Source organism: Theobroma cacao, chromosome 9 (genome assembly GCF_053813885.1).
Source record: "Theobroma cacao isolate CCN51 chromosome 9, ASM5381388v1, whole genome shotgun sequence".
NCBI lineage: Eukaryota > Viridiplantae > Streptophyta > Magnoliopsida > Malvales > Malvaceae > Theobroma > Theobroma cacao.
Genome location: NC_142647.1, coordinates 400,973 through 424,622, shown reverse-complemented (window position 1 = coordinate 424,622; position 23,650 = coordinate 400,973). Strand labels below are relative to the sequence as shown.

Below are 23,650 nucleotides of genomic sequence, written 5' to 3'. Positions count from 1 at the left end.
AATTAAAATTTCTATATAATATATAGGTTTTAATGATTTGTAATGTAATACTAATAGGTTATAATATATTTATATTATTATATATGTTATAACTTTGAGATGAGTCGTATACAAATTTAACAGTATTTATTTTTAAACTAATCGTTTTAGTTAAATTATTTTCTTTAATTTCATTTTAATTGAAAATTGGATCAAGGTTCAACATGGGCTAAATTTGTTGACACGTGAGAGGCTTGTTTGTCTGGGCCGACGCAAGGGCCTAGAATAAAATGTTCCAGCCCGAGGGAGAATCCCGTTCCTGGTCAATGGTCATGGAATTAGAATCTAAACGAGTGGTGATCATCTCATCTTTGCAATGGGTAATACCCAATCTCAGACTGCATCGATCCATTTGAAGTTTTCGAGAATTAATGAAGCTTTAATTATGGCAAAATCCCAAACAAAAAGAAGCCAAAGTATTCCTAGGAAAATCGATTTCAGGATTGATCATTCAGATTTTAGATTATTTATGCTCATGAACTCAATAGCAAGTAAATAAATAAAGAAGCTTTTTCTATGATCAAAACAGTCAAACTTATGTACAAGAAAGAAGAGGGGATGATCGGCTTGGGGAAACAAAAGGAAAGGAATCAAACAAAGTATGCCAATTCCGATATCTATAGAAGAAATGGGATCATTGGATGACCAAGCGCCTTGCACATAAGCTGCAGTAGTACTTCCTCTTGGTCTTGAAATACAAAGGCAAAAAGCAGAACCTCCACTGGCTCTCTACATCCATGGCTTGCACCATCCCTCCACAGTAGGGACAAGCCCCTGCTGCCGGCTGTCTCGCTATCACCCTCTCATCCTCATCGCACACAAACACCAAACACATCTTTGTCTCTTCCTCTTTTTCGCCGATCGATCACCTTGTTGGGGGGGGGTTGGGTTTTGATTGCTTGCTCTTGTAGACGGAAATCAGAGTCTATTGCCTGATTGCTTTCTGGGATTTCTTGGTTGGAAGGAAACGAGCCAAAAGAGATCGTTGTTCAAGAGCGTTTTGCTTGCTACGATATTTATAGACAAAAAGGCGAGTTCTTTTAAGGATCCGGAGAAGTATAGGTTAGTCTGGAAGGGAAGAAGCGTTGTTTGAAAGCGCGTGAGGCTGAGCCTGAGCCTGGAATGGAAGGTTCGAAGAAGGAATTTATCTTCAAAGAAAGTAAGAACAAAAAATTTTATGCACGATGACGGTGACATCAACTAAACGCGCTGAAATCAATAGTATTTTCTACCTCTCTCACGCAGTTGCCGGCGGGTAAACGTAAAGTTGTTAGCTATCTTTTGTGGGCTCAGTGCACTAGGCCTGAAGAAATAACATGGGTAGGCTGAGTCCATTGGACAAGAGCCCAGGATCAATCAGCACCCTGCCTTGTGGCCTGTGGGCGCCCCTTCTTGGAGCCCGAGTCCATTCGATGGACCTGGCAATCTTTTCCTTGCCCATAGCCATTCCTCGTATTCTCGCAGCTCTGTTTCATTGGTTTTGTGTTGTTGGTAAATGGTGATTCATAATAATCTAGGAAATAGTTTGTGAAAACAGCAGTGGGAGGAATATAAGCAGGATGATGGTGTCTTCATCGCATTTCAGATTGCTGAAGTAGCTATTAGTTGCCTCTGTGTAGGCCAAATGGCAAACAGGGGTCTTCCTGTGTCATCTGTGTTACTCTGTTAGACACCATTTTATGTTACCATGCTTACATAGCCCCCTATCCAGACAACTCTGGAAGCTGCCAATTAATCTGGGTTTTTGTTTCTGATCGCGGGATGTTTCAAGCAGCCCAGTTTTATATTATAAGCGAGCCTTAAACTGATGCATTTGCTGTTTGTACGGTCACAGTTGGATCACATGGTCTCACGTGTATGACATTCATTTCCTTTCCATTAGATTCTTCTCTGATTATTATTTAGAAAGAATGTTGACGGCCAAGGCCACTTTATCAAATATATTTCTCAAATCATCATATTCCTGCACAATTGCATCTTCGTATTTTGTTTCGAGAAAACTCCAGTATTTGCCTAATGAAGAACTATGTCTCACATGATATTCTTTTCATAATTTTGTATTACTGTTCGGTTTTATGTTATTAATGAGAAAATCTTAAACCTTAACTGCAAAATTAAAGAAGGCAAGAGTGACGTTTATAGAAAAAATTTACTAGATACGTGGTGTAAAATTATGACCAGAACATCCAACGGGATAGAGCATTTTTATCTAAAAATGTTGGTTAATCATAAGCTTATAATGATTAGAAGCAGTTATGTTCGTTGAAAGTCAAACTGATCCCCCATTGCAGTTCCCAAGCATGTTATACACCTTAAACGTACTGCAACTTGTAGCCTGCTACCATGTGAAATGATTCTTTCTCAGAATGGAAAAGATATATTATCTTTTATATAAAAATTTTCATCAGAAATCTTCCATGCTAGTATATATAGCTTAATTAACTTCTGATCTTCAATCAACTTGCTCATCAAAAAGCCTAACTTGTGATTTCCATTCAAAATATTAAATATGGAGATCAGAACCAAGTTTTCATGTAGTCTGCTAGGAACCTTCCTCCGCCTTTCTTCACTTCTTCCATTATCTTTGTCACACTTGAGCGATGAAGTTCCTTCCCATGTTATCTCCAGACGTCTGTTTACACAAACTCCTAGTGGTGCAGTTCGACAATATCTAATACCCCACAACATTCTAAGAGCAGAGAGTGGGCTCCCTCCTCTCAAATGGAGCAAAAAGCTTGCAAATTTTGCATCCTGGTGGGCACATAAGAGGCAAGGTGACTGTGCTTTGATCCATTCAAATGGCAATTATGGGGAGAATCTCTTCTGGGGAAGCGGCAAGGATTGGAAACCAGGCGATGCAGTTTCGGCATGGGCAGCAGAGAAAAGTAACTACAACTATAATTCTAATACTTGCACGAAAAACAGAGACTGCCTGCATTATACTCAGATAATTTGGAGGAATAGCTTGAAGATTGGGTGTGCCAAAGTTGTGTGCAAAAGTGGAGACACACTGATCGCATGTAATTATGATCCCCATGGTAATGTGATAGGCCAGAAGCCATTCTGAATTGAAATGCTTTTGGCTGGAATTCATGGCAGGACAGGAATCATAATCATGACTGCCACTGAGACAGAAAATTTTATGGAAGTGCTGTAGTGGTACGGATTCTTTCTTTATTTTCATTTGTTAATATGCAGATGCTGTAACTCCTTCAAGTTGTTTTGTTCATAAAGAAAGTACTTAACTAATATGATTGGCGTTTGATGACAGCGAACACATAACTGAAAACCCCGTTCTTGTCTAATTCTAAAACCATACCAGTTATTAATGTTAGATTTTGGTATTCAAGTTGAACTAGATAAGCAAAAAGCATAAATACAGCATTGAATTGCAGAAAATAGAAAAAAACCAGGAAACATAACTTCACTGCAATTTCATTAAGAAAGAAGAAATTTGATACACTTCAGTAACTTACAAGAGCAAGATAAGACTTGTCTTAAAGATTACAGAAACATAGCTTAAACCACTGCCTTACACTACCTACAAGCAGAAGGCAGAAATCAAGTCACTGCTGCATGCTCTGACACTGTCAATATAACTTGGAAATTATTAAAACAGTTCAAAACACAAAATGACAGTTAACTGTTGGTGATGTCATGGTCTTCAGCTCGTCTCAGCATCAACAATTACCTTAGATGTTCCCGTATCTGAAGATAATGCTTTTGCGTTTTGCTTTTCTTGACAATTTTGAATGTCAACATTACACAAAATATTCCACAGATGGTTTCCAGAACTCAGAAGCACCAGAAGGAGCGATAAAACATGTTCCAATTGCAGAAAGGGAAAGCTTGGGGTGGTCCTAAAATGGCAGCATAGATGCAAAAGAGCGGAGATATTGCTTGAGTTGATCAAGGAAACCATTATCCTGTCAGCTATTCCAAGACAGCCAAGTGCTTTTGCTTCTTGTTATTGATCACAAAACTTGTCTGCTAGAAGTTTTTCTCCTGCCTAAATTAATTTTATCTGGTAGAAAATAACAGTGGTTGCCGTTCCCAAATTATGCGTACTGTAAGATAAGCCAGCGAAAATGTGAACAGACATTTTTAAAGAGAGCATCACCTAACGTTACTGATCTGTCATTCAGCATAATAAACAAGCTTACATTATCCATAAACTCAGAAACTGGCTACTTGCCTAACAAAACAAAAGATTTACATATATAGTATCTATATATAGTCCTGTCAAAAGCACACAGATTTATGCGTAAAACACCTGGCAACTACAAGGAGAAAAGTCCAACAAGCCTTTGCGGCAGCCACAACTTTGCCGCTGCGCAAACTAGGAGAGAACAACTGTTACAACTCAGATATCTATATCATCATTTTTGCACACGAAATTCATCACAGAATCACCAACGACTTTCACATGTGCTGCAAGAGGATTTTCTCTTCTTCCAGAAAAACAGAGGCAAAAAGAAGAACTTCCATTGGGTCTTTATGTTCATAGCTTGCACCGTCCCTCCGCAGTAGGGACACGCCCCTGGTTGTGGCTGCCCATATCTCACCTTCTTGTCTTTTGCACACACAAACACCCCACAAATCCTTTGCATTGTTTGTGTACGAGAGGAGACGATTCTGTGAGACACCACGGCCTTCTTTTCTTCACAGCCTCGCATGCTTTCTTCCTTGCCCTCGGAACTGAACTATAGTCTCGTTTTGATCTAGTATCCTTTTGATCTTCTTGATCTCAGCTGGTTTACTTAGAAGATAACTTTTTATTGGTTTAGGATCCGGGATAATATCAACAAGGTAACTTAGTTTGGAAGGAGTTTTTTTTTTTTTTTTCAAATAAAGAAAAACAAACAAAGCAACTTTTTAGTCCGGAAGGAAAAGAAAGTGATGGCATTAGAGCTTTCTGTAAAGGGTGTCCCCAACAGGAAGATTCTGTCTGACCATGACCAGCGACCCTGAGCTAGATGCGTTTACCTAGGTAACTTGCCCTGTTTAGTCTTTTCCATTTAAACTGGTCAGGAAATTGCAGCAAAGATGTTCAAATTGGTACTCGAAGTTTTGGCGATATATACCTGAAGCAGCTTAATGTTCAAATTAGTACATGGCTAGTGGTTTTCATAAATTAACAGGTTAAGGTTACTGAGGTTGTTGAAGACAATTAGTGGGATTGGCCTCAAACTAGATATAATGCCCTTAAGGATATTTTTGCAGTTGTTGATGGAGTAATAATTCCCAATTCTATGAAAGCTGACACTGTCCTTTGACTCCCCTCTGGTTCAAGTAAATGCAAAGTTGCTGATCCATGGGACTTTATCAGGCATAAACAACCCAAAGTTAATTGGCACAAATTAATGGTTATCAGCTTTTGCTGCTTCTGCAAATTTGAGTTCCCAAGCTCTAAAGTACATTTTAGCATAGAAACAGACCACTCCGTTTGCTTCATTCCTGAATCATATCTAGCTTGCCTGCACCCTGCTGCCTGACGCATTGAATGATGCATGTTACAAACTAAATGCAGGCAGATCATTTCTGAAGCACCAGAAGCGAAAAACATGTGCTGGCAGAGTGTGCTTGGAGATCCTGAAATGGCAGAATGGTTACAACAGCTTGGGGACATTGACAGAGCCGATCAAGGAAGGCAGTGGCTTGTTCCCCATTCCGAGAAAGCCAATTACTAGTTCACAGCTAGCTAGAGAGAGAGAAAGGTTATAAATGTAATCAAGATAGTCCGAGCAGACAGCAGAGAGAAAGGAGAGCCGTTGAACTCCATAACTACATGGGACATGCCATTCCCGTACCAATCACCTTGCCAACGCGAATTTGTGAGATAATTCACTAAAACAAAGTCCATATTTTCATATTTAAAAGAAAACAAAATCTCCTAACACTACCAATCTGTCACTCTGCATAAAAAAGATAAACCAGCTGTGAATCATCTTCCTACATGAATTCACAAAGTAGGCATTGAGGTAGTGCTCAATATAAAATTTGGAAAAATTGCCTAGCAGAACAAACAACACTACAAAATTTACACAGAAAAAAGATCACATTAAAGTATAAAACTCCACCCTGGTCTTACAATCATAATGATAAGCTACTATAAACTAGTTCTAGTTAGTATGAAAGACGAGACTCAGGCATAAAGCACTTGACAACTTGAAGGAGAAAAGTCGTGAAAAGCGTTTGGGGCAGCCACGACCTCCCACTGGGCAGAAAACTCCCCGTTTTGTCCCTCGAATACCCTGCCTATCGCCACGTTTAGCCCACTAGAGACAACGTAGATTTTCCCATCCACCCCACTCACAGCGAAGGGCCTCTGCATTGCCTCACGTGGGAATCTTTCACCACCCACGTACTGCCACGCGTCGTGATCAGGGACGTACACCTTCATCGGGCAGTCACCGTGTTCCGAAATGACGAACAGCCTGTCACCCAGAACCACGCTCACCCCGGTCCAGCCTTCCTTCATCCCGTCCTTCATTTCCTGCCACGTGTCGTTCTCCTGGTCGTAGACACCGCCCCTTGGCGAGAACAGGAAAGGCCACGTCCACCCCTCGGTCACGTACATCTTGCTCCCTATCACAGCCGAATCGTACCTGCCCAATCCTATCCGCATTTTAGCGACGGATTCCCACGTGTCGTTTTCTGGATCATAGCATTCCACGGAGGTGATGGAATCATTATACCCAGCCCCACTTGCTCCGACGGCTATGATCTTACCATTAACACTCCCCGCAGCAAAAAATGATCGTGGGGTCATCATTGGAGATGCTATGGACCACTGATTTGTGGATGTAGTGTAGATGATTGTCGTCTGCATGGAAGTTTCTGTGTCCGAGCGCATACCACCCAAAACGTAGAGCTGGCCTTGCCGCGGAATCGAAGTACAAGCAAACCCTGGTGGGCACACAGCCTTGGGACAGGGCATGGAAGGTAATCTAAACCAACGGCCTGATCGCAGGTCGAAAGCTTGCCATAGCATCCTCGCCGTCGATTTATGGAAAGCGAAAACGAACAGATAAGGCAGCGAAAGTGATAAGGATCTCTTGGAGATAAGGAAGGCGGGGTCTGTTATGGCTCTGTTCCACGAGGAAGACACTGCACGTACCAACGATTGGTATGGATATGGAAGGTGAAGAAGACAAAGCTCTGCGATCTCGTCCGGTAGCCCTGGAATCAACGGCTCCGACTTCTTGCGATTTTCTTGATCGTAGTTGTCTTGTTGTTTGCTCGACCAAGACTTGGAAACCGCCATTAATTAAATCTTCGAAGCTCTGTGCTTAGACCCCCCCAAAAATAAGCTGAAGAGAAGTCGAGGAATTTCGTCAGAGCATGCTCCGCACTGCCTATATAGCTAGAATTATAAAAGGGAAGCGGAAGCAGAGGCAAAAAGTGCTGAGTATGTGAAGCTAACTTTACAGAGCGAGCTAGCAAGGAAATGTTGGCTTGTCAAAGTGTTTTCGACTATTTTAATGTTACCCTTTTTTCTTTTTTCGATGAAAAAAAAAAAACCAAACAAAACAGGATGGCTTTGTTTTTGTTTTGTGTTTGCGTGTTCCGCTTCTAGAAACCGGAATATTAGGAGAATCTTAAAATCAAGTGACGCACCAAAATCCGGCAAATCCGAAGAAAAAGGAATTCCCGGGAATTGAAAATTCAACACCACGGGGATCAGCTACGGATGACGTAACTTGAGCTAGGAGACGAACACGTGCCGCCGGTAACCGGAGCTTTGACGGAAATTTTTAATTGGTCTGAGATTGGTAGAACTAAAAATGATGATGTGGGCTTGGGCTAAAAGTGGTTGCAAGTTTGAACAAGAAGGAAATCAGGAAACGTTGGATTCTCTCAACAGTTTATGTAGTTGGCCGAACAGTGATGTGGACTTTCAATAATTGATACAAACTGTAGGGCCCAGGTCGTGGTGGTTAGATTGGAAGTTTGGAACGTGAGATCCCGTTTCCTCTTGGTGTTAATGAAACACGCCACGTCAAAGCCCTTAATAATTATTGACAAAATTATTGTGATAATTACCCTCACCTGCCCCGTCCTTTTCCGACTTTTCATTTTACTTCAACGACATCCAAAGTTTATGCATTTTATGGTAAAATTAACTGCTTAATTTTTTATAAAAATAAAAATCATTCACGAGACATAAATTAAAAAAATCATAAAATAGGATATGATAGTTAAGCATTTTATGCTATTTTAAATAGTTTATATGGTAAAATTAACAGTTAAATGCTGTCCGAGAAATATTAGAATTATGGAAAAACCTAAATTAAATTACAGATATGTGATGCCAGTGTCTTCATTGTTTGAGTTTAATAGGTGTGACTTAATTGTTTGAGCTGCTTATGTGGATCGAGTGACACGTATAAGCACGGATATATCCCATAATTAGAAGTAATTAACCCCACTTGGCCCATTTGGTAGGTGGTGCTACTACTTTTTGTTTTTTTTAATCTCGTTGAATATTAATCTCGTTGTCTAGCCAAATATTTACTGTTCCAATGACCTAATGTGATTTCTTAGACATGAATAAATTCAAATTGAGACCTATATGAACCACGTTTTGCTGCATATAAACCTTTTTGATACAACCCATCAAAGCCTATCTTTGACAAAATACCATATGTAGTTTAGTTTTAATTATGGGCATGATTGAGGAATAATTATTATTTTTGACTATGGTAAAAAGAATGATTTTTTTAGGGATGTTAATATTTAATTCATTAATAATATATTAAATATAAAATTTTATCACAAACTTAAGCCATCGATGATTTTAAAAGCATGGGTAATCGGCATCCTTATCTTTCCAAAGTGAGGCAAATTGACAAATGTGACAGGTTGCGGCGGAGGCGTGAGAAATGGTTTGGGCTGACAAGACGAGGAATTGGTGGAGGCATTATGCGGGAATGCGGATGAGGATGATTGTAAAAACAAGTTGACAAAGGTTTCTTATCGAAACCTACAAAGTTGCTTGTAGATAATTAGAGATTTCTCACTGTTTCTCCTCCTATTTGTCTTCACTTCAATCTACTCGTGAATTTCTTGTCTCATGCAAAGAATGGAAAATATTTATAAATGTTAATTAAAAATATTATGTGGAAAGTTGAGTTATTTTAATTTTTAATGATTATTTGTGTGAAAGAAAAGAAAGGGTACTTTAATAATGGGTCATGCGGATGGCCACTTTTGAAGTTGGGAGACTAAGACATCTGATTGTTAATATGGTAAGTAGGAAGTTTGGTTTTTATTATTATTATTATCTCAATTAAAACATTAGACAATAAGCTCAAAGTAGTACCATCTTTTTGACTTTCAAAAGCTTGTGTGTTTTTTAATCCACCATTTTTTGGCTTATCTGAAACAGCATGTTCCTCAAAGTTACAAAATTTTAGCATGATAACTTGGGATAAAGAAGAACAAAAAACAAAACAAATGGGAGAAAAAAGATAAAGCAATTTAAGCAAAAGGGGCGGCATATTTTATTAAAAGAAAACAAATTAAAATATATTTATTTAATAAATAAAAAAACCCAAATGAGTGGCTTTGTCAAAGCAGAAAAGAAAAACCATAGCTTCACTAATGTTTGTAAAGGGGAGATTGTAGTATTTTACTTGACTTCTAATTCTATGGCCTATGCAATAATGAATAGTTTTCATTTACGATATTATACTTTAATAAAAATGGAAATTATAATCAAACGACTTTCACTAAATATGACATAATATATGTGTATATCTATATATATGATGACATTTGGATTTCAAATTTATTAGTTTCGGAATGTCTTTTTACTAGTGATTATTGAAATAAGACCTCATCGTTCAATAATTAACATTTGATTCAAGATAAAAAAGGAAATTAGGGAGGAAATGCAATAAATATAGTGAGAATGATTGGATTTAATCATATTTGTTTAAAGCCATGGAATCTAAATCTCTTTCTTTTATTAAGATTTAATGCAACCATTAAATCCAAGTCTTTTTATTACATGACAAAAGGAAAAAAAATATTATATGAGTTTGTATTTGATATAATATATAGATTTTATATATTATCAATAAACTAAAATTTATTATTTCATTAATAAATAAATTTTAGAAGTCAAGAATGCTAAAAAATATTTATTATGAAAAATTTTTAAATTTTTATATTAATATATTTATAAAATTAATAATTTAATTAAGTAATAGTATATAAATACTATATATGGACCGTCTATAAAATAAATCGATTAGGTAAGAAACTTTTTTATTTTAAATATATATTTTTGCATTAGAATGTTGAAAAATAGATGATTTTCCTGTGGCCCAAAGTGGCCGAGTGAAATATGTGGTAATGGCCCAGAATGAAGCAGTACCATTGGCCCAAGCAGATGTCTAACACTACCTTACTGACCAATGAATTCCTTCCAAACTCCGGCACTCTGGCCCTCGCATTATCCGTTTTGGACCATCGAGGTCACTACTAGATAGCCCTCTCGTCTCTGCTTTTGTCAGCTTGCAAGTTTTTGCATGGCTGGCTGATGGGTAGGCGTAGGCTCACCAGCACCGCCAGTCTCGCCGCCAAACGATGCCTCAAGTCCACGCCATCTTGCCTTTACCATCAAAATTGCCGTTGCCGCATTCCAATATTTTCTCTTCTTCTTCTTCTTCTTCTTCTGCGCCAATTCGACGTCGTTTGCGGAGGACCTTCTCTCCCACTAAACCTCCCAATCTCAGACGTCTCACCTCTCGCGTCGTCCAGCTCACTCGCCGCAGACAACTTCATCAGGTCAGCCGTTTTCTTTTCTTTCCTTTTTCTTTTTGGGGTTTAAAGTGCTGTTTTGTTGGAATTCATTGTTAGTATCTGTGGGTTACAGATATTTGAGGAAATCGAGAGTGCGAGGAGGGAATATGGGAAGCTGAACACGATCGTGATGAATGCCGTGATGGAGGCTTGCGTTCATTGTGGAGATGTTGATATGGCTCTCAACATCTTTCACCAAATGGCTCAACCCCACGGTTGTGGTGTTGATATTGTCACCTATGCTACACTCTTGAAGGTACTTTGATTTCCTTTTTTTTCTTTTGATTTTCAATAAACCAAACAACTCCCAAACATGATCTTATCACCATTTCGAGGCATTTTATTTATTTTTCTGAGCAAATTTTTGTAGCTGGTAGTTTATCGAATGATTGAATCTTACCTTTTGTCTTTGTAAAGGGATTGGGTCGGGCTCGAAGAATTGATGAAGCATTCCAAATACTTGAGTCTGTGGAGCAAGGCACCGCTGCAGGGAAGCCAAATTTGTCAGCACAGCTTATCTACGGTCTGTTGAATGCTTTAATTGAAGCAGGTCAGTGTTTCAAGTCCAGTGAAACCATTTTTGTTAATCTGAGATGTTATCTGTAGAAATCTTGGGATGAATTTGAAATCAAAGGTTTTGAGTACTAAATGGATGGCATAATTAGCATAATACTAAAATTCTTATATTATCATAATTTGTGTTTATTTTCTTGTCAATGACAAAAGAATTGGACTACCAGAGTAAGTTTGTCATTGGGATCAAGTCTGAAAGCATTAAGCAGCCATTTTAAAAAAATGAGGGCTCTGTTTTGGCAGCACATCACACTTTTTATCTGTTAAAAATTATAATAGTATTGACTAGATGATTATTCATTTTATTAGCACCTGCATGTGCATGGTCTATATGAACCTAGACATACATATGAATGGAGAATGTAGAGAGTTGAGTATAATTGAGCTGAATATATACTTCAACATGTTACTTTGTCTGTTTTAGGTATATCCTTGTAAGCAACAAGTTTGGCGTTACTGATAATGTGATACATAATCTGCTTTAGTGCAGGAGATCTACGCCGTGCTAATGGTCTTCTTGCACGCTATGGTTTTCTACTTCGTGAAGGCAGGAGTCTTTCAATATCGACTTACAACTTGCTAATGAAGGTTTTGTCTGACTATAGATCTGCAAAGGAAGAGAGACTAATTAATAGTTTAATTTTCCTCCAAAAATTTCCTCATGGTCCTTTGCTTGTCAGTTAAAAGCATCTATTCTTGAAGATTAATCTATGTTTTTCCCCTTTGTTTTTCCTCTCCTTCAAACTTTCAGGGATACATAGGCGCAGGGTGTCCTCAGGCTGCAGTAAACCTGCATGAAGAGATACTACGTCTTGGTTTAGAGCCTGATAGACTGACATACAATACTCTCATCTTTGCATGTGTCAAGACAGAAAATTTAGATGCTGCAATACGTTTTTTTGAGGAAATGAAGGTCTCAAGCACTTATTTGAAAGGCCAGTTTAGAGCCTTCCTCATAGAAGTAATAAGAATAATCATGGGAACTATACCCAGCTGACCAAATCATTATATCTGATAATTTTTTTCAGGATAAAGCACAGAGGTTATGCCATCGTGATCTTTACCCGGACGTTGTTACTTACACTACGCTATTAAAGGTGAGTTAATCTTGTGTTTATTTAGGTATCAATAGTTAAATGAATGAGCAGTTTATGAACTTTCAAACTTTTAGATGTGGAGCTTTTGTCAAAATATGAGAACATTTATACTGCAACATTCCCTATGGAATGGATGCAAAATAGTCTATATCTTCATCGGTAAACCTTATTGTATTCCTGAGATCTTCATCTGTCTCTTGTGAGTGAATTGGAAATCAATATATTGCTCTTATGCAACCAAAAAATTTATGGAAGAATTTACCATTTTATTTTTCCTTTTACTTTATATCTGTGTAGGGTTTTGGGCATTCTAAGGATCTCCATTCAGTTCAGAAGATTGTGTTGGAGATGAAATCACGTCATGATTTGTTCATTGATCGTACTGCATTCACTGCAATGGTTGATGCATTGCTAACTTGTGGTTCAATCAAGGGTATGTTGCTGATATTGTTTCAGTACTTGCAATGGGTTGTGATTGTATCTTATTTATGTGATTGAGGCTCAGATCTTGAATTTTTCATCTTATGTTAGTTCAGCAGCTGATTACATTTTGCATGGAACTTATATGAACTTTATCCAGATTGGATGTAACTTCAAAGTAAATTTAAACTTTTTGTCCACTGATGTTTTGAATAAAACTTTTATTAAGGTCATATTCTCTGAAGGATGTAAACAATATATGCACCAAATTTGTGATGTTTGAATACTGCTTCTGCATCAGCATGCTGAAGCGCACATAAAAATATTTTACAGATGGGGTTTTCTATCAGTGGTGTTAACTCATGTCACGTGAACCAGTTTGCTACATACCTACTTTTGTTTTTTTCACTTACTAGTGGTATATATAAAACTTTGTTTCTTCGGGGAAGTTCTGGAATAATAACTCATGGAATGGTTATCTACAAATAAAAAACGTAGGTGCTCTTTGCATATTTGGAGAAATAATAAAGTGGGCTGGTGCAAATGTGAACTTGAGGCCAAAGCCTCACCTTTATCTCTCCATGATGCGTGCTTTTGCTGATCAAGGGGATTACAATATGGTTAAGAATCTGCATGAGCGGTTGTGGCCAGATTCTTCTGGAACCATCTCCCTGGCTGTTCAAGAAGAAGCTGATCATCTTCTTATGGAGTCTGCTTTAAATGATGGGCAGGTAATCAATCCATCTACCCTTGATATTTGGCATTTCAATTGCTAATGCATGGTGCAAAAAGCATATCTATAATATAAATTATTGTGTTTATTAGGATTAGTTGTCTCATCTGCATGTACCAGACACAATTATGACTGGGAAAACTTGAACTGGCACTGGCAGACCATGTGCATACTTCCAAAACTAAATGACAATCATAGGTTTTCTTTCTGTACTCTAGGTTATCTCATGTAAGAATTCCCGAACTTGGAAATTTTGAATTCTGTTTTTTTTTTTTCTTTTTTCACCAGGTTGATGCAGCTGTGGAAAATCTTACACAGATTATTAACAGATGGAAGAAGGGTATATCATGGACGAGTCGTGGAGGCATGGTATGGAATTGTTCTTACTTTTGTTGATTGGACAAATACACTAAGGAAAGAAAGAACACAGCAGCTTAATCTTACCTGACCTGTTGAAGACATAAGATATTTGAAATGTATGTAAATATGTTGCCCTTGTTGAAAATGTTCTCAACTACTATTGCCCTTGTTAAGCAATAAACTTCGTGCTTTTCTAAGTTCTCCTGTTTGTTTAGTTTGATGGGATTAATCTGGACTGCACATAATGTAGTTTAACCCTCCTCCCTTTATAAGATGTTAGTTATGCTTTTTAGTTAAACACCTTCAATGTGCTACTGCTATGCAGGTTGCTTTGCATATAGAGGTTCTTCTGGGATTTACCAAATCAATGTTCAGTCCTTACTTGCTTCCTCAGGTACACAGTCTCTTCTTTTCATTTTGAACTGTAGAAGGAGAAAGATTCAAGTAATTTTTAGGGATGATTTGCATATATAGGTGTGAATATGTATGACAAAGCATTTTATGAACTTCATATGAGTGGCTCTGGTATGTGGTACCATTGCAAAAAATGTGACCATATTTATTAGGTGCGTTGCTATTGGGGGATCTACTGATAAAATGAATCTCTGGTTCTGGAAATATCCATATATGAGAGCAACTCTAGTTGTGACCAAATTAGTTGAATTGGCAATGATGATCTTGTTGATGGACCTAACTGAATGGTGACCTGAACTGGCAGTTTCAAAGTGCCGAGTCCTGATAAACTGTCAATTTTTTTAGGTTGAATGTCAATATTTTTTCTGTTCAGGTGTTGCCAGGTGAACCCATTGAGAGCATCATGATGCCACTTGAAACAGTTAGGCCAGTACTTGGCACTTTGGAGTTGGAGAAAGTTGTAATGCGCTTCTATAGAGATCCAGTTGTGCCTATTATAGATGACTGGGGCAGCTGCATTGGGCTATTGCACCGTGAGGATTGTTATGAGGTACTTTTCACATCTTGTTGGTAGCAAATAAAAACTTCCTTGGTGTATAACCTCATTTGACGACATGCTTGATTTGGTATTGTTTGATTATTCATCGTGCAGCATTGTCACGCATAATTAAGATATGAAACATATTTCCATCTAGTATTTTTGTTCGGAGGATGACATATGAAATTTATGATTGGTTGTCATTCACCTCAAATTTCTATTAATCGTGAGCTGATTCATTCTTGCATGATCTTGATCCTTGTGCAGATGAATGCCCCACTTTCAACCATGATGAGAAGTCCACCTCCTTGTGTTACAACGACAACATCCATTGGTCATGTAGTTGATCTAATTTTGCAACAGAAGTACAAAATGGTCATTGTTGTCAAGCATAGCAACTTGAATGGTACCACGCATGGGTCTAGGGCAGTCGGTGTTTTTACAGCTGAACAATTAGTTAACCTCATGGCACCTGTGCCAGAGGTGCTGAAGCAAAAACACTCTCTTTGGAGAAGATTAACAATGTTTTGATGCAGTTGTTATCTTCTGCTTTTTTTTTTGTAGATAATGCATGTAAATTGAGTAGTCCTCTAATTGAACAGGAATTTGTTAACTGTGTAATTGAACTGTTGTATCAAGCTGCTTCATGTAAGGAATTTTGTGCCTTGTATCTATTTGTACTACTACAATTAACCATTGTTATCCAGATTAGTCTATAGAAGTGTTACTACCTACACCATAGCTCTCTGTATAAATGCATTTGGTTGTGGCATATGACTTGAAAAGTTGACGTAGTCGTATAATAGCTAGCATAGTCGAATGTTGGAAAGTTGACGTGGTCAAATGAGTCGATTATATCAATTGCTGGAATAAAAATGTTAGTTGATATTGTTTGACGGTACTCAATTTTTCTAAATTTTTCGTTAAAATTAAGAGTTTATTTGAGTTCAAATCAAAAGTTAAGGGCTTATTTAAGTAGATTAAAAGATTAAAGGCTTAGATGAAGAAATGACAATAATTTAGGGGATTTGAGAAATGAGGAATTTAAGTATCCTAACGTGGCACTAATCAGAGACAGTGATGGAACCTACCGTATGGCCTTTAACCGGAGAGGAGGACCAAACCTAAAAGGCCCCTCCCAAAAACGAAGTGGCTTGAGAGCAGACAAAAATCCAGTGGAGGAGTTTCGAACTCTGCCTGACCTGTAATCACTTCAGTGATTTTTGTCTTCCCATTTCCAAAGCGTCGACAGAAAGCTCGTTAGGAAGGATTATTTGGGGAGAGAGAAATTAAAACTTTACTGAAACAGAAGAAGGAGAAGATGGCGTTCAGAGGGAAGGAGATGATGAAGAAGCTGGTGAAGAAGGTGGGAGAGAACAACTTGGCGCCTGGAGTGAAGGAACAACTCAAAAAATGCATTCCGGACAGCAAGGTCGTCATGAACCGTGCCAAACGCGGCCTTTACGCTGGTCGACATATCCAGTTCGGCAACCGCATCAGCGAAGACGGTGGAAACAAGTATTTCTTTCTCTTCCATTCCATTACTCCTTGGTTGATCCTGGAATTAAATTCTTTGTTGAAATCGTTTATTTTACCATTCTTACTGTATTTTTATTGGATGTTTTAGTTTTTGCCCTGAAGGGATTTGTGGAGTGGTATGATAATTGGAGGCTGAGAATTCAGCTGGTGTTATTGTATGGGTAGGGTATTACGATATTAGTTCAGGAATTTGATGCAAATTAGGCTAGAAGTTATTCATTATCATTTAGAAAACTCAAAATCAGAGTCAATCATGGGATCTTAAACAGTTTGGTAACTAAAAATTGTATACAATGAAGCATTTTTGGTGGTTTGGATCTTGGTCTTGAAATCAAATTCAGCTAATTCACTTGTCATCATGCTGTCTATATCTATGGCTACCAAGAGGCCTTTGTGATTTCCTGTTTTTGGTGTCTCTCGCTACTGGGAAAGAATATTTTGGATTGTTTGTCATTGTTGAGCACATGTTATGTTATTTTGAGATGTTGTATTTCCTTGTAAGCATGTGATCCGTTCAAGTTCTCAGCTGCAAAGTTTTTTGTTCTACTTTTTTTGTGCACTTTGAACTCTGATATGTATGGCTGAATCAGTCCTAAAGAATATATTGAAAGAAAAAAAGGATTGCTTTGTTTTGTCATGTCTTGCTTTCACTTGTTCAAGGATTTAAATGCTTCCTAAGGGTCAGAGATTTCTTTGATTTGGATCGTAAGGTCTTTCGAAGACAATATTGGCCATGGTTGAGTAAGAATGGAGAGAATGATTCTTGTAGCCAACCCCTAGTTCTTGGGATCAAAGCTTTAGTTCAGTTGAGCTGAGTTTAGACTTAAGCTGTGTTTTACTGCCCAAACTTTCTTATTACTTTGCTCAAATTCCTCCATTGAAGTTTCTTAAAAATATATAGAGTTTCTTCTTGCTCTGTTGTTCATAGGGAAATTTTAACATTGTGTAATGGTTGTGACAGGTCGAGGAGGAGTTGGAAGCCTAATGTCCAGGATAAGCGGCTCTTTAGTTATATCTTAGATCGCCACATTCGGGTCAAAGTCACCACTCATGCCCTTCGATGCATTGACAAGGCAGGTGGAATTGATGAGTACCTGCTGAAGACTCCCTACCAGAAGATGGATACAGAGATGGGCCTGTTCTGGAAAGCTAAAATTGAGAAGATGTATGAAGAGCTTGGGCAAATGGAGGTAGTATTCTTTTCACCAGAGGAGGAAGCAAAGTTTGAACAAGGTTTCAAAGACCTAAAGCTAGCCGAGAGAGCAGCTCGAAGGGATGCCAGAAGGCAGATGTATGGATGGACAGGGAAACAGGAAAAAATCGAGGATGGAAAAACCAGCCAAGTAACTGATGATGAAACTGCTAGCATTGGGGAAGATAGTTAACGTGTTGATGTTCATGAACCGCTGGTTGCAAATTCTTGAGTTTAGAACTGCTTGCCATCTTGGATACTGTCCACATTTTTGCTACCTTTTAAGGGTTTTTTTTCCCCGAATGAATAATTTTGTAGCTCTGGTTTATTGATTGTTACGTTTGGAATTAGTCTTTCTAGGATCGGGCCTGATAGACATAAGCATGTCGTCAACTTCACAGTTAGCAAGTCTCTATTTTCTGATAGACAAAAGGTCATCCTTTTGTGTTTTAACATAAACATGAAGGTTAAAGTTTAAACCGCAAGTTTCTCTAGCAAATCAACAGATTCAGCACAATCAGAAGGCCGGTGGGCATGGAAAAGTTGTATCTGACGCTCGAGATTCAACCCATCGGAAATATCAGTTAGAATACTGCAATGGCGAGGTACAACAGGTTCTGAATTTCACAAGCTGAAAGACTAAAACGCTGGCTTAATTTGCACTTGCACACAGTTTTTGGCTAACAATCAAAACTTAGAATGAACTTTCATGGATTAGCATAGCATCTCAATATTTTCTGGTGAGTTGGTATGACTACCAACAATTCATCAGGTATACGCCTGGTAAGCATTGGCACGACAGACACGAGCTGTGGCAGTGCCTGTAAGCGGCAAGAAATTATCAGTCGTTGCGGTAGCAAAGCTGGATTTTCACACATAGGTCGAGTTTTACATGACAGATTTTGTAAACTCTTACTTTCCTTTAGGGACAATACCAATTTACCATGACCAATAGTTCACATTTTATGCTTAGGAGCCAGGCTGTTACTTTCCTTTACTCAAGTGTGTTTCGTGTGTGATAATCATCTGCTATGGCAACCAAAATTCCCTGTAGGGTCTATGGAAAGAAAGAAAAAAGTTATGGAAAAGGGAAATTCCGCCCAATATTTGAATTTGCGAGGTCTCAGTTCTCACTTCGCACCAAGCATAAAGCCAAAACTTGGTCTCCAAGCATTGGGTCAATGAGCCAATTAACACTTTCAAACTAACATACACCAACAGTCCAATTAGATGATGACGTTTTCAAATGACGTTATCAAATGAAACTCGAACGTATATTTAAGCTGTCGTCTCTCTCGCGCGTTACCTTAACACACTAATCATCCTGACAGACAAGAACTAAAATCTTGCCCGAGAAGCCTCAGCTTCTATGGTCTATATATCTATAAACGCTGAACCTGCAATCAATTGATCATATTCCTGTGACCCCTTGAATCGAAAGTTGAAACAACGAGATGGGCAGAGAAAACTGGTATGTTCCAGAGCGCCTGAAGAAAGCAGTGAAGAAGATAAGATCTCTACTTAGCTTAAACCTGACCAAATGGCGCTTATCTTGCTTCCTCAAACTTGCTTCCACCAGGCGGCAGCGGCGACAGTGCTTGAGCTTTAACGATCGCTTGGGTTTGCACGGCTGCATCGAGGATCAAGAATCCGACGAAAGAAGTACGGTTCGAGCTCTTCAAAGAGTGGCGAGCTATGCTGCAGATGATGACGTTGACAGAAGGGCGGAGATTTTCATCTCCAATTTCCGTCGCCAGCTTTGGTTAGAAAGGCAGGTTTCTTTGGAGCTAAGATACTGCCGAACCAGGAGTTTGGACAGAGACTAGTCTCCAACCATTGCAGATATGTTATAAACAAGCCGGTTGAGCTATACCCTATTGTAAGCAGTGCCCCGGAAGAATTATCAAGAACGAGATTAGATTTATACTTAGTATTATTTTTCCTTTTCGCGAGGCTTTATACCATATTTATACTGCAAAATTGTTTGAATTTCTGGTTTTGGTTGAGCTTTGATTGTTTTATTTTTTTTCTTATTTTCTTTCTTGCATCAATTTGGGTTGTATAAACTTTTTTTTTTTTGCTGGGTTGTGTAAACTTGAATTTGTCTTTTGTTCTTCCTTTGTGAATTAATCACACCAATTAAAAATGTTCAAATTGTTTGGATTCCTTTCGAATGCTTGCTACATTAAATTGTTTAAGAGAGTAGAGACAAACAGGGGAAGAGTTTGGAGAAAGAAGAAAGAATTTCAACAGTAGAAAGAAATTGTAAAGAGAAAAAAACTCAAATGAGCAACCTCATTTCTCCACCACGATGTTGATCATGGTGATGAGAAATCTGTAAGCTATACAGAGTGTTTACAAGCGAAGTGTGAAAGCTCACGACATGGTTCATTCCTTTATTCATGTCTACCGATCTCGAGGGAGAATTATTTAGAAGATTCTTTATCTATGACAGTCTCAAACGCCCCGACCAGTGCTCTCACCTTGTTCTTCCTCTCTTCAAGTAGCTTACTGGCTGTCTCCTCGATCACATCGTTGTACGGTGTTGCAGATTCCTTCCTCCCGTGGCTTTTGGAGACCACGTTTGCTGCCTCTGGCTTTGGTTCTTCAACCTCTTCTGCAATTACTTCTTCTTTACTTGATTGGAGCCCCTGCTGCCTCCCTTCATCGTTCTCCTGCCTGCTCTCAAGTTCATTTTCTTCTCCGATAATCTCTTTAGTAGCTGCCACCTCGTCACTTACATTATTCTCTTCTCCCTTGTCTTCAGTTTCTGTTTTAGCCTCCTCATGAGGAATCTTTTCCTGGAGGTCATCGGTTTCCTCTTTGATTCGGTTCTCTTTATCTTCTTCATGTTGGGTATGATCAGATTTTTCTTCCTGAAACTTGTCTTCCATTTCTTCAGTTGGAGGAGGCACGTTATGTTCTTGCGAAGCTGCGGAAATACCACCAGGGTTTTCTTTTCCTTCTTCAACACTCTTAACTTCAGAAGTATCCACAACATCCGGATGTTCACTTTCTTCAGCTTTTGGCAACTCGGAATCATCTATCTCACTCTGATCATCTTTCACAACCTCTTCAGGTTGATGATCCAGGTTTTCTTTATTTTCATGCTTGGTTTCAACTTCCTGTGCTTCTTTTTTGTCATGACTACTAACTGGAGGATTCTTTGAACCCGAAGAAGAAGTACTTGCCTTCTTAGTGGTGGGACTCGTGGTCTTCTTCATGCTCCTAGATGAAGACAACGTCGTCGTCTGTGGTTTTCCTGCATTTGGCTTCTTGGCAACCCTTTCCAAAGTTGCCTTGGGTGCAGCAGTGGGCTTTGAGGAAAAAGAAGCAGATCGGGATGTTGTTGGTTTCTCTCGAGCTGGAGAGATAAGTGCCTTCTGAACTCGAGCAGCTGATGGCGGCCTATCAAAAGATCTTCTTCTGAGCAGATTAGGCCTTTGGGAGGTGTCTTCAGGCCCAGTTTTTTTAACTGTCTTGACACCATCATTGCGTGAGCTTATTGTAGGCTTGAGATAGTTGGGTACTTGTTTGTCAGTGGAACCTGGAGTGGATCTTCTTTGGCCATGGGCGACGGAAGGATTCGAAGGGGAGGTACCCCTCTTCTCTTTCCCCAAACTGCTCTCTCTTTTTGTCGTTGCCATAAATCGTTGGAAGTCTCTGACTCTCCTCTAAGAAAATTGTAACAAAAACCTGCATTAACATAAAAAATGCAGCATAACCAAGACTGAGTGTGCCACCCAAGAAAGAAAGAGCATCGGGCTGACAGGAATGCACATCATTCTCCCTCTCGTAAGAAAAAAATTGCAGAAAATCAAGTTGGTTTCTGATTGAAGGGAAAGAAAGTTAACCTTTAGTTTGCTACTCAAATTTAAACTCAGCCGTTTGCATAGATGATTACATCTTGTATAATCACATTCTCAAGGTCCTTTAATTACATGAAAATTCCAGCCTTTTCTTAATGAAAACACGTATAACCTTTCAATCCAAAATCACCCATTGTTGGAGAGAAGGTGCATATTTCATTCGGGATTAGCAGCCAGGTTCTATATTCCAAGTTCTAACACCTAGCAACAAGAACAGCAATGAAGAAACTTCACCAATGTATATGTTTACAAATGTTTAAGAGATTCAAAGTGCTTGGGGTGTCTTCCATTTTTGTCCGTATCCATTTAAAGTTTAAAAAAGAAAAATGAAATTTCTAAGCTGCAAAGAAACCAAGACTAAAAATATCATATTATTGCGTGCAAAATTCCCAACCCGCAATCCTCAAGACAAGCAAATAAAATGAAAATTAGAATTTAAAAAGGAAAAATTGAACCCAAGTTTCGAAAAGAAGGCATCATCAGGATAAGATCCCCTGGAGAAAGGAAATAGATAGATATAGTTAGCGTACCTTGATGGTTCAAAGCAAATTCATGGAAGAGTGGAAGTGTGGGAACAAAGGATCGAAATGATTTGAAGAAGAAGAGTATATGAAGGGAAAGAGGGAGAGAGGGTTACATGAAAGAAACGAGAGGTTTCTTGGTTTTGATAAAAGGAGCGTGAATTTCGCACGACTCAAAGGCTGGCTCTGTAAACTAAATTTTGTTCATCAAAACAAACCGAGACAAATGGGGGATTGTTGACCTTTTCAACTGGCTAAATTTCTTTGGTTTTAACGCGAGAAATAACAGCTTTGCACATCTTGGGAAACATGTTTGTTTATGTCAGGTAACATAAACATGAAAGAATATACTAATATGCTTTGTTCTTCAGACCTGTGTTCTAACAAAAGAAATCCCTTTGATTATGCTTTGTTGTTCATGTTTGCAGTCTGCATTTAATTTACTATATATTCATCAAAGTAAATCCAGCTTAAGCCTAGCCCTTTCTTGCTGCTTAAGACAAGGGCAAGCAAAGCTGGTTAGGAAAACCATATCCCCTCCACTGCATTTGGCAAAAGGTGAGAGTAAAGGCTTCACCAGCTGGTAATCAGCTTCATCATAAACAAAACGCAGATGATTAATCGAGAACATAATTTCCTAGTTCAGAACGATCGAAGCTGGGAACATGAGGACGAAAATCAAATGCCTAATTCTTCCATATGGAGCTAGCCTAGCTAGAGGGCCCCAAGCCGAGTCTTCCCCTTGAGGAGAACGCCTTTAGACATTGTCGGACCAGATATCAGATATGGTTAATCCCTGCAATATTTTAACAACATGCATGTCACCCACTAAGCCACTACTCCATTAATGATCTCTTAGTCTAATAACTTAAAAATCATGTAAGCAAGTACTTCCAAATCAATTATTAATCAGCACAATCTGCAGCTTACGATGGATTGCCTGATTAAGTAGGTGCTCGACAAGGAGGTTCATTTCTTTCTGTCATGGTTTCTGCTTGGGTTTTAACCATTAAAACCACTTTCTGTTGTCGTTGTTGTTCGGCAATTCCTAGTAGGCTTTGCCCAGACGACACGCCATTTCCATTATACGGACCAAAGGCAATACCTAGCCAACCTGTACATAATCTCCTCCCTTATCAATAATTAATTGATTAATGCCCACATATATATTACCAAATTCCTGCCTTACCCTTTGCTTTTTTCCTTGAAAAGCTTACATCTATTTTTATAATCAAAAGCTTATCTTGATGTGGCTAACCAGAACAAGAAGCTTAAGTACTTAAAAACATATATAGTATAGTTATTAGCTACATCATCAACAGTGGAATTTGTGGGGGGACATGGGACCTCAGCCTTCTGTCCGTCTACATTATAATATATGTTTTTTAATCCTCCATTGCAAAAAGAAAAAAAAGGGTATTCTTACCTCATTTTCTTCTTTATTTTATTTTATTTTATTAAGCCTCCATGGGGCATGCTTCTTTAGGCAAAAATAAAGCTCCACCAAGGTCTTTTTCTAGTACAATTAGCAATGAAAAAGAAA

The 23,650-nt window shown here is 38.5% G+C and overlaps 7 protein-coding genes across 8 annotated transcripts; 4 read left to right on the top strand and 3 right to left on the bottom strand.

The window, feature by feature from the left end:
* Nucleotides 1–531: 531 nt before the first annotated feature.
* LOC18587632 (methionyl-tRNA synthetase) lies at nucleotides 532–1,165 on the bottom strand. Its single transcript, XM_007011544.3, has one exon. It carries the CDS (start codon nucleotides 872–874, stop codon nucleotides 674–676), a length of 201 nt encoding a protein of 66 aa, XP_007011606.1. The 5' UTR covers nucleotides 875–1,165; the 3' UTR covers nucleotides 532–673.
* A 1,383-nt stretch (nucleotides 1,166–2,548) lies between these two features.
* On the top strand, nucleotides 2,549–3,245 carry LOC18587631 (CAP (Cysteine-rich secretory proteins, Antigen 5, and Pathogenesis-related 1 protein) superfamily protein). The gene has a single exon (XM_007011543.3). It carries the CDS (start codon nucleotides 2,549–2,551, stop codon nucleotides 3,104–3,106), a length of 558 nt encoding a protein of 185 aa, XP_007011605.3. The 3' UTR covers nucleotides 3,107–3,245.
* Nucleotides 3,246–5,887: 2,642 nt separating this feature from the next.
* On the bottom strand, nucleotides 5,888–7,890 carry AFR (Galactose oxidase/kelch repeat superfamily protein). Its single transcript, XM_007011541.3, has 2 exons — nucleotides 7,660–7,890; nucleotides 5,888–7,352 (listed from the first exon to the last, which is right to left on the bottom strand). The coding sequence occupies exon 2, from the start codon at nucleotides 7,304–7,306 to the stop codon at nucleotides 6,185–6,187; it is 1,122 nt and encodes a 373-aa protein (XP_007011603.3). The 5' UTR covers nucleotides 7,307–7,352; nucleotides 7,660–7,890; the 3' UTR covers nucleotides 5,888–6,184.
* Nucleotides 7,891–10,493: 2,603 nt separating this feature from the next.
* Nucleotides 10,494–15,720, top strand: LOC18587628 (pentatricopeptide (PPR) repeat-containing protein / CBS domain-containing protein). 2 transcript variants are annotated; one of them, XM_088809665.1, is made up of 12 exons: nucleotides 10,494–10,836; nucleotides 10,925–11,107; nucleotides 11,269–11,401; nucleotides 11,915–12,012; nucleotides 12,176–12,337; nucleotides 12,453–12,521; nucleotides 12,819–12,954; nucleotides 13,548–13,672; nucleotides 13,963–14,043; nucleotides 14,360–14,428; nucleotides 14,822–14,998; nucleotides 15,254–15,720. In XM_088809665.1, exons 1-12 carry the CDS (start codon nucleotides 10,636–10,638, stop codon nucleotides 15,515–15,517), a joined length of 1,698 nt encoding a protein of 565 aa, XP_088665791.1. In that variant the 5' UTR covers nucleotides 10,494–10,635; the 3' UTR covers nucleotides 15,518–15,720. The 2 variants fall into 2 exon arrangements, with proteins under 2 accessions (XP_088665791.1, XP_007011602.3); XM_007011540.3 differs by having other exon boundaries at nucleotides 10,495–10,836; nucleotides 13,440–13,672.
* A 360-nt stretch (nucleotides 15,721–16,080) lies between these two features.
* On the top strand, nucleotides 16,081–18,072 carry LOC18587627 (Ribosomal L28 family). The gene is made up of 2 exons (XM_018128297.2): nucleotides 16,081–16,504; nucleotides 17,487–18,072. The coding sequence occupies exons 1-2, from the start codon at nucleotides 16,308–16,310 to the stop codon at nucleotides 17,908–17,910; spliced, it is 621 nt and encodes a 206-aa protein (XP_017983786.2). The 5' UTR covers nucleotides 16,081–16,307; the 3' UTR covers nucleotides 17,911–18,072.
* Nucleotides 18,073–19,043: 971 nt separating this feature from the next.
* LOC108663494 (uncharacterized) lies at nucleotides 19,044–19,871 on the top strand. Its single transcript, XM_018128298.2, has one exon. It carries the CDS (start codon nucleotides 19,172–19,174, stop codon nucleotides 19,541–19,543), a length of 372 nt encoding a protein of 123 aa, XP_017983787.2. The 5' UTR covers nucleotides 19,044–19,171; the 3' UTR covers nucleotides 19,544–19,871.
* A 20-nt stretch (nucleotides 19,872–19,891) lies between these two features.
* Nucleotides 19,892–22,358, bottom strand: LOC18587626 (calmodulin-binding protein-like protein). The gene is made up of 2 exons (XM_018128295.2): nucleotides 22,117–22,358; nucleotides 19,892–21,413 (listed from the first exon to the last, which is right to left on the bottom strand). Exon 2 carries the CDS (start codon nucleotides 21,362–21,364, stop codon nucleotides 20,144–20,146), a length of 1,221 nt encoding a protein of 406 aa, XP_017983784.2. The 5' UTR covers nucleotides 21,365–21,413; nucleotides 22,117–22,358; the 3' UTR covers nucleotides 19,892–20,143.
* Between the last annotated feature and the right edge of the window lie 1,292 nt (nucleotides 22,359–23,650).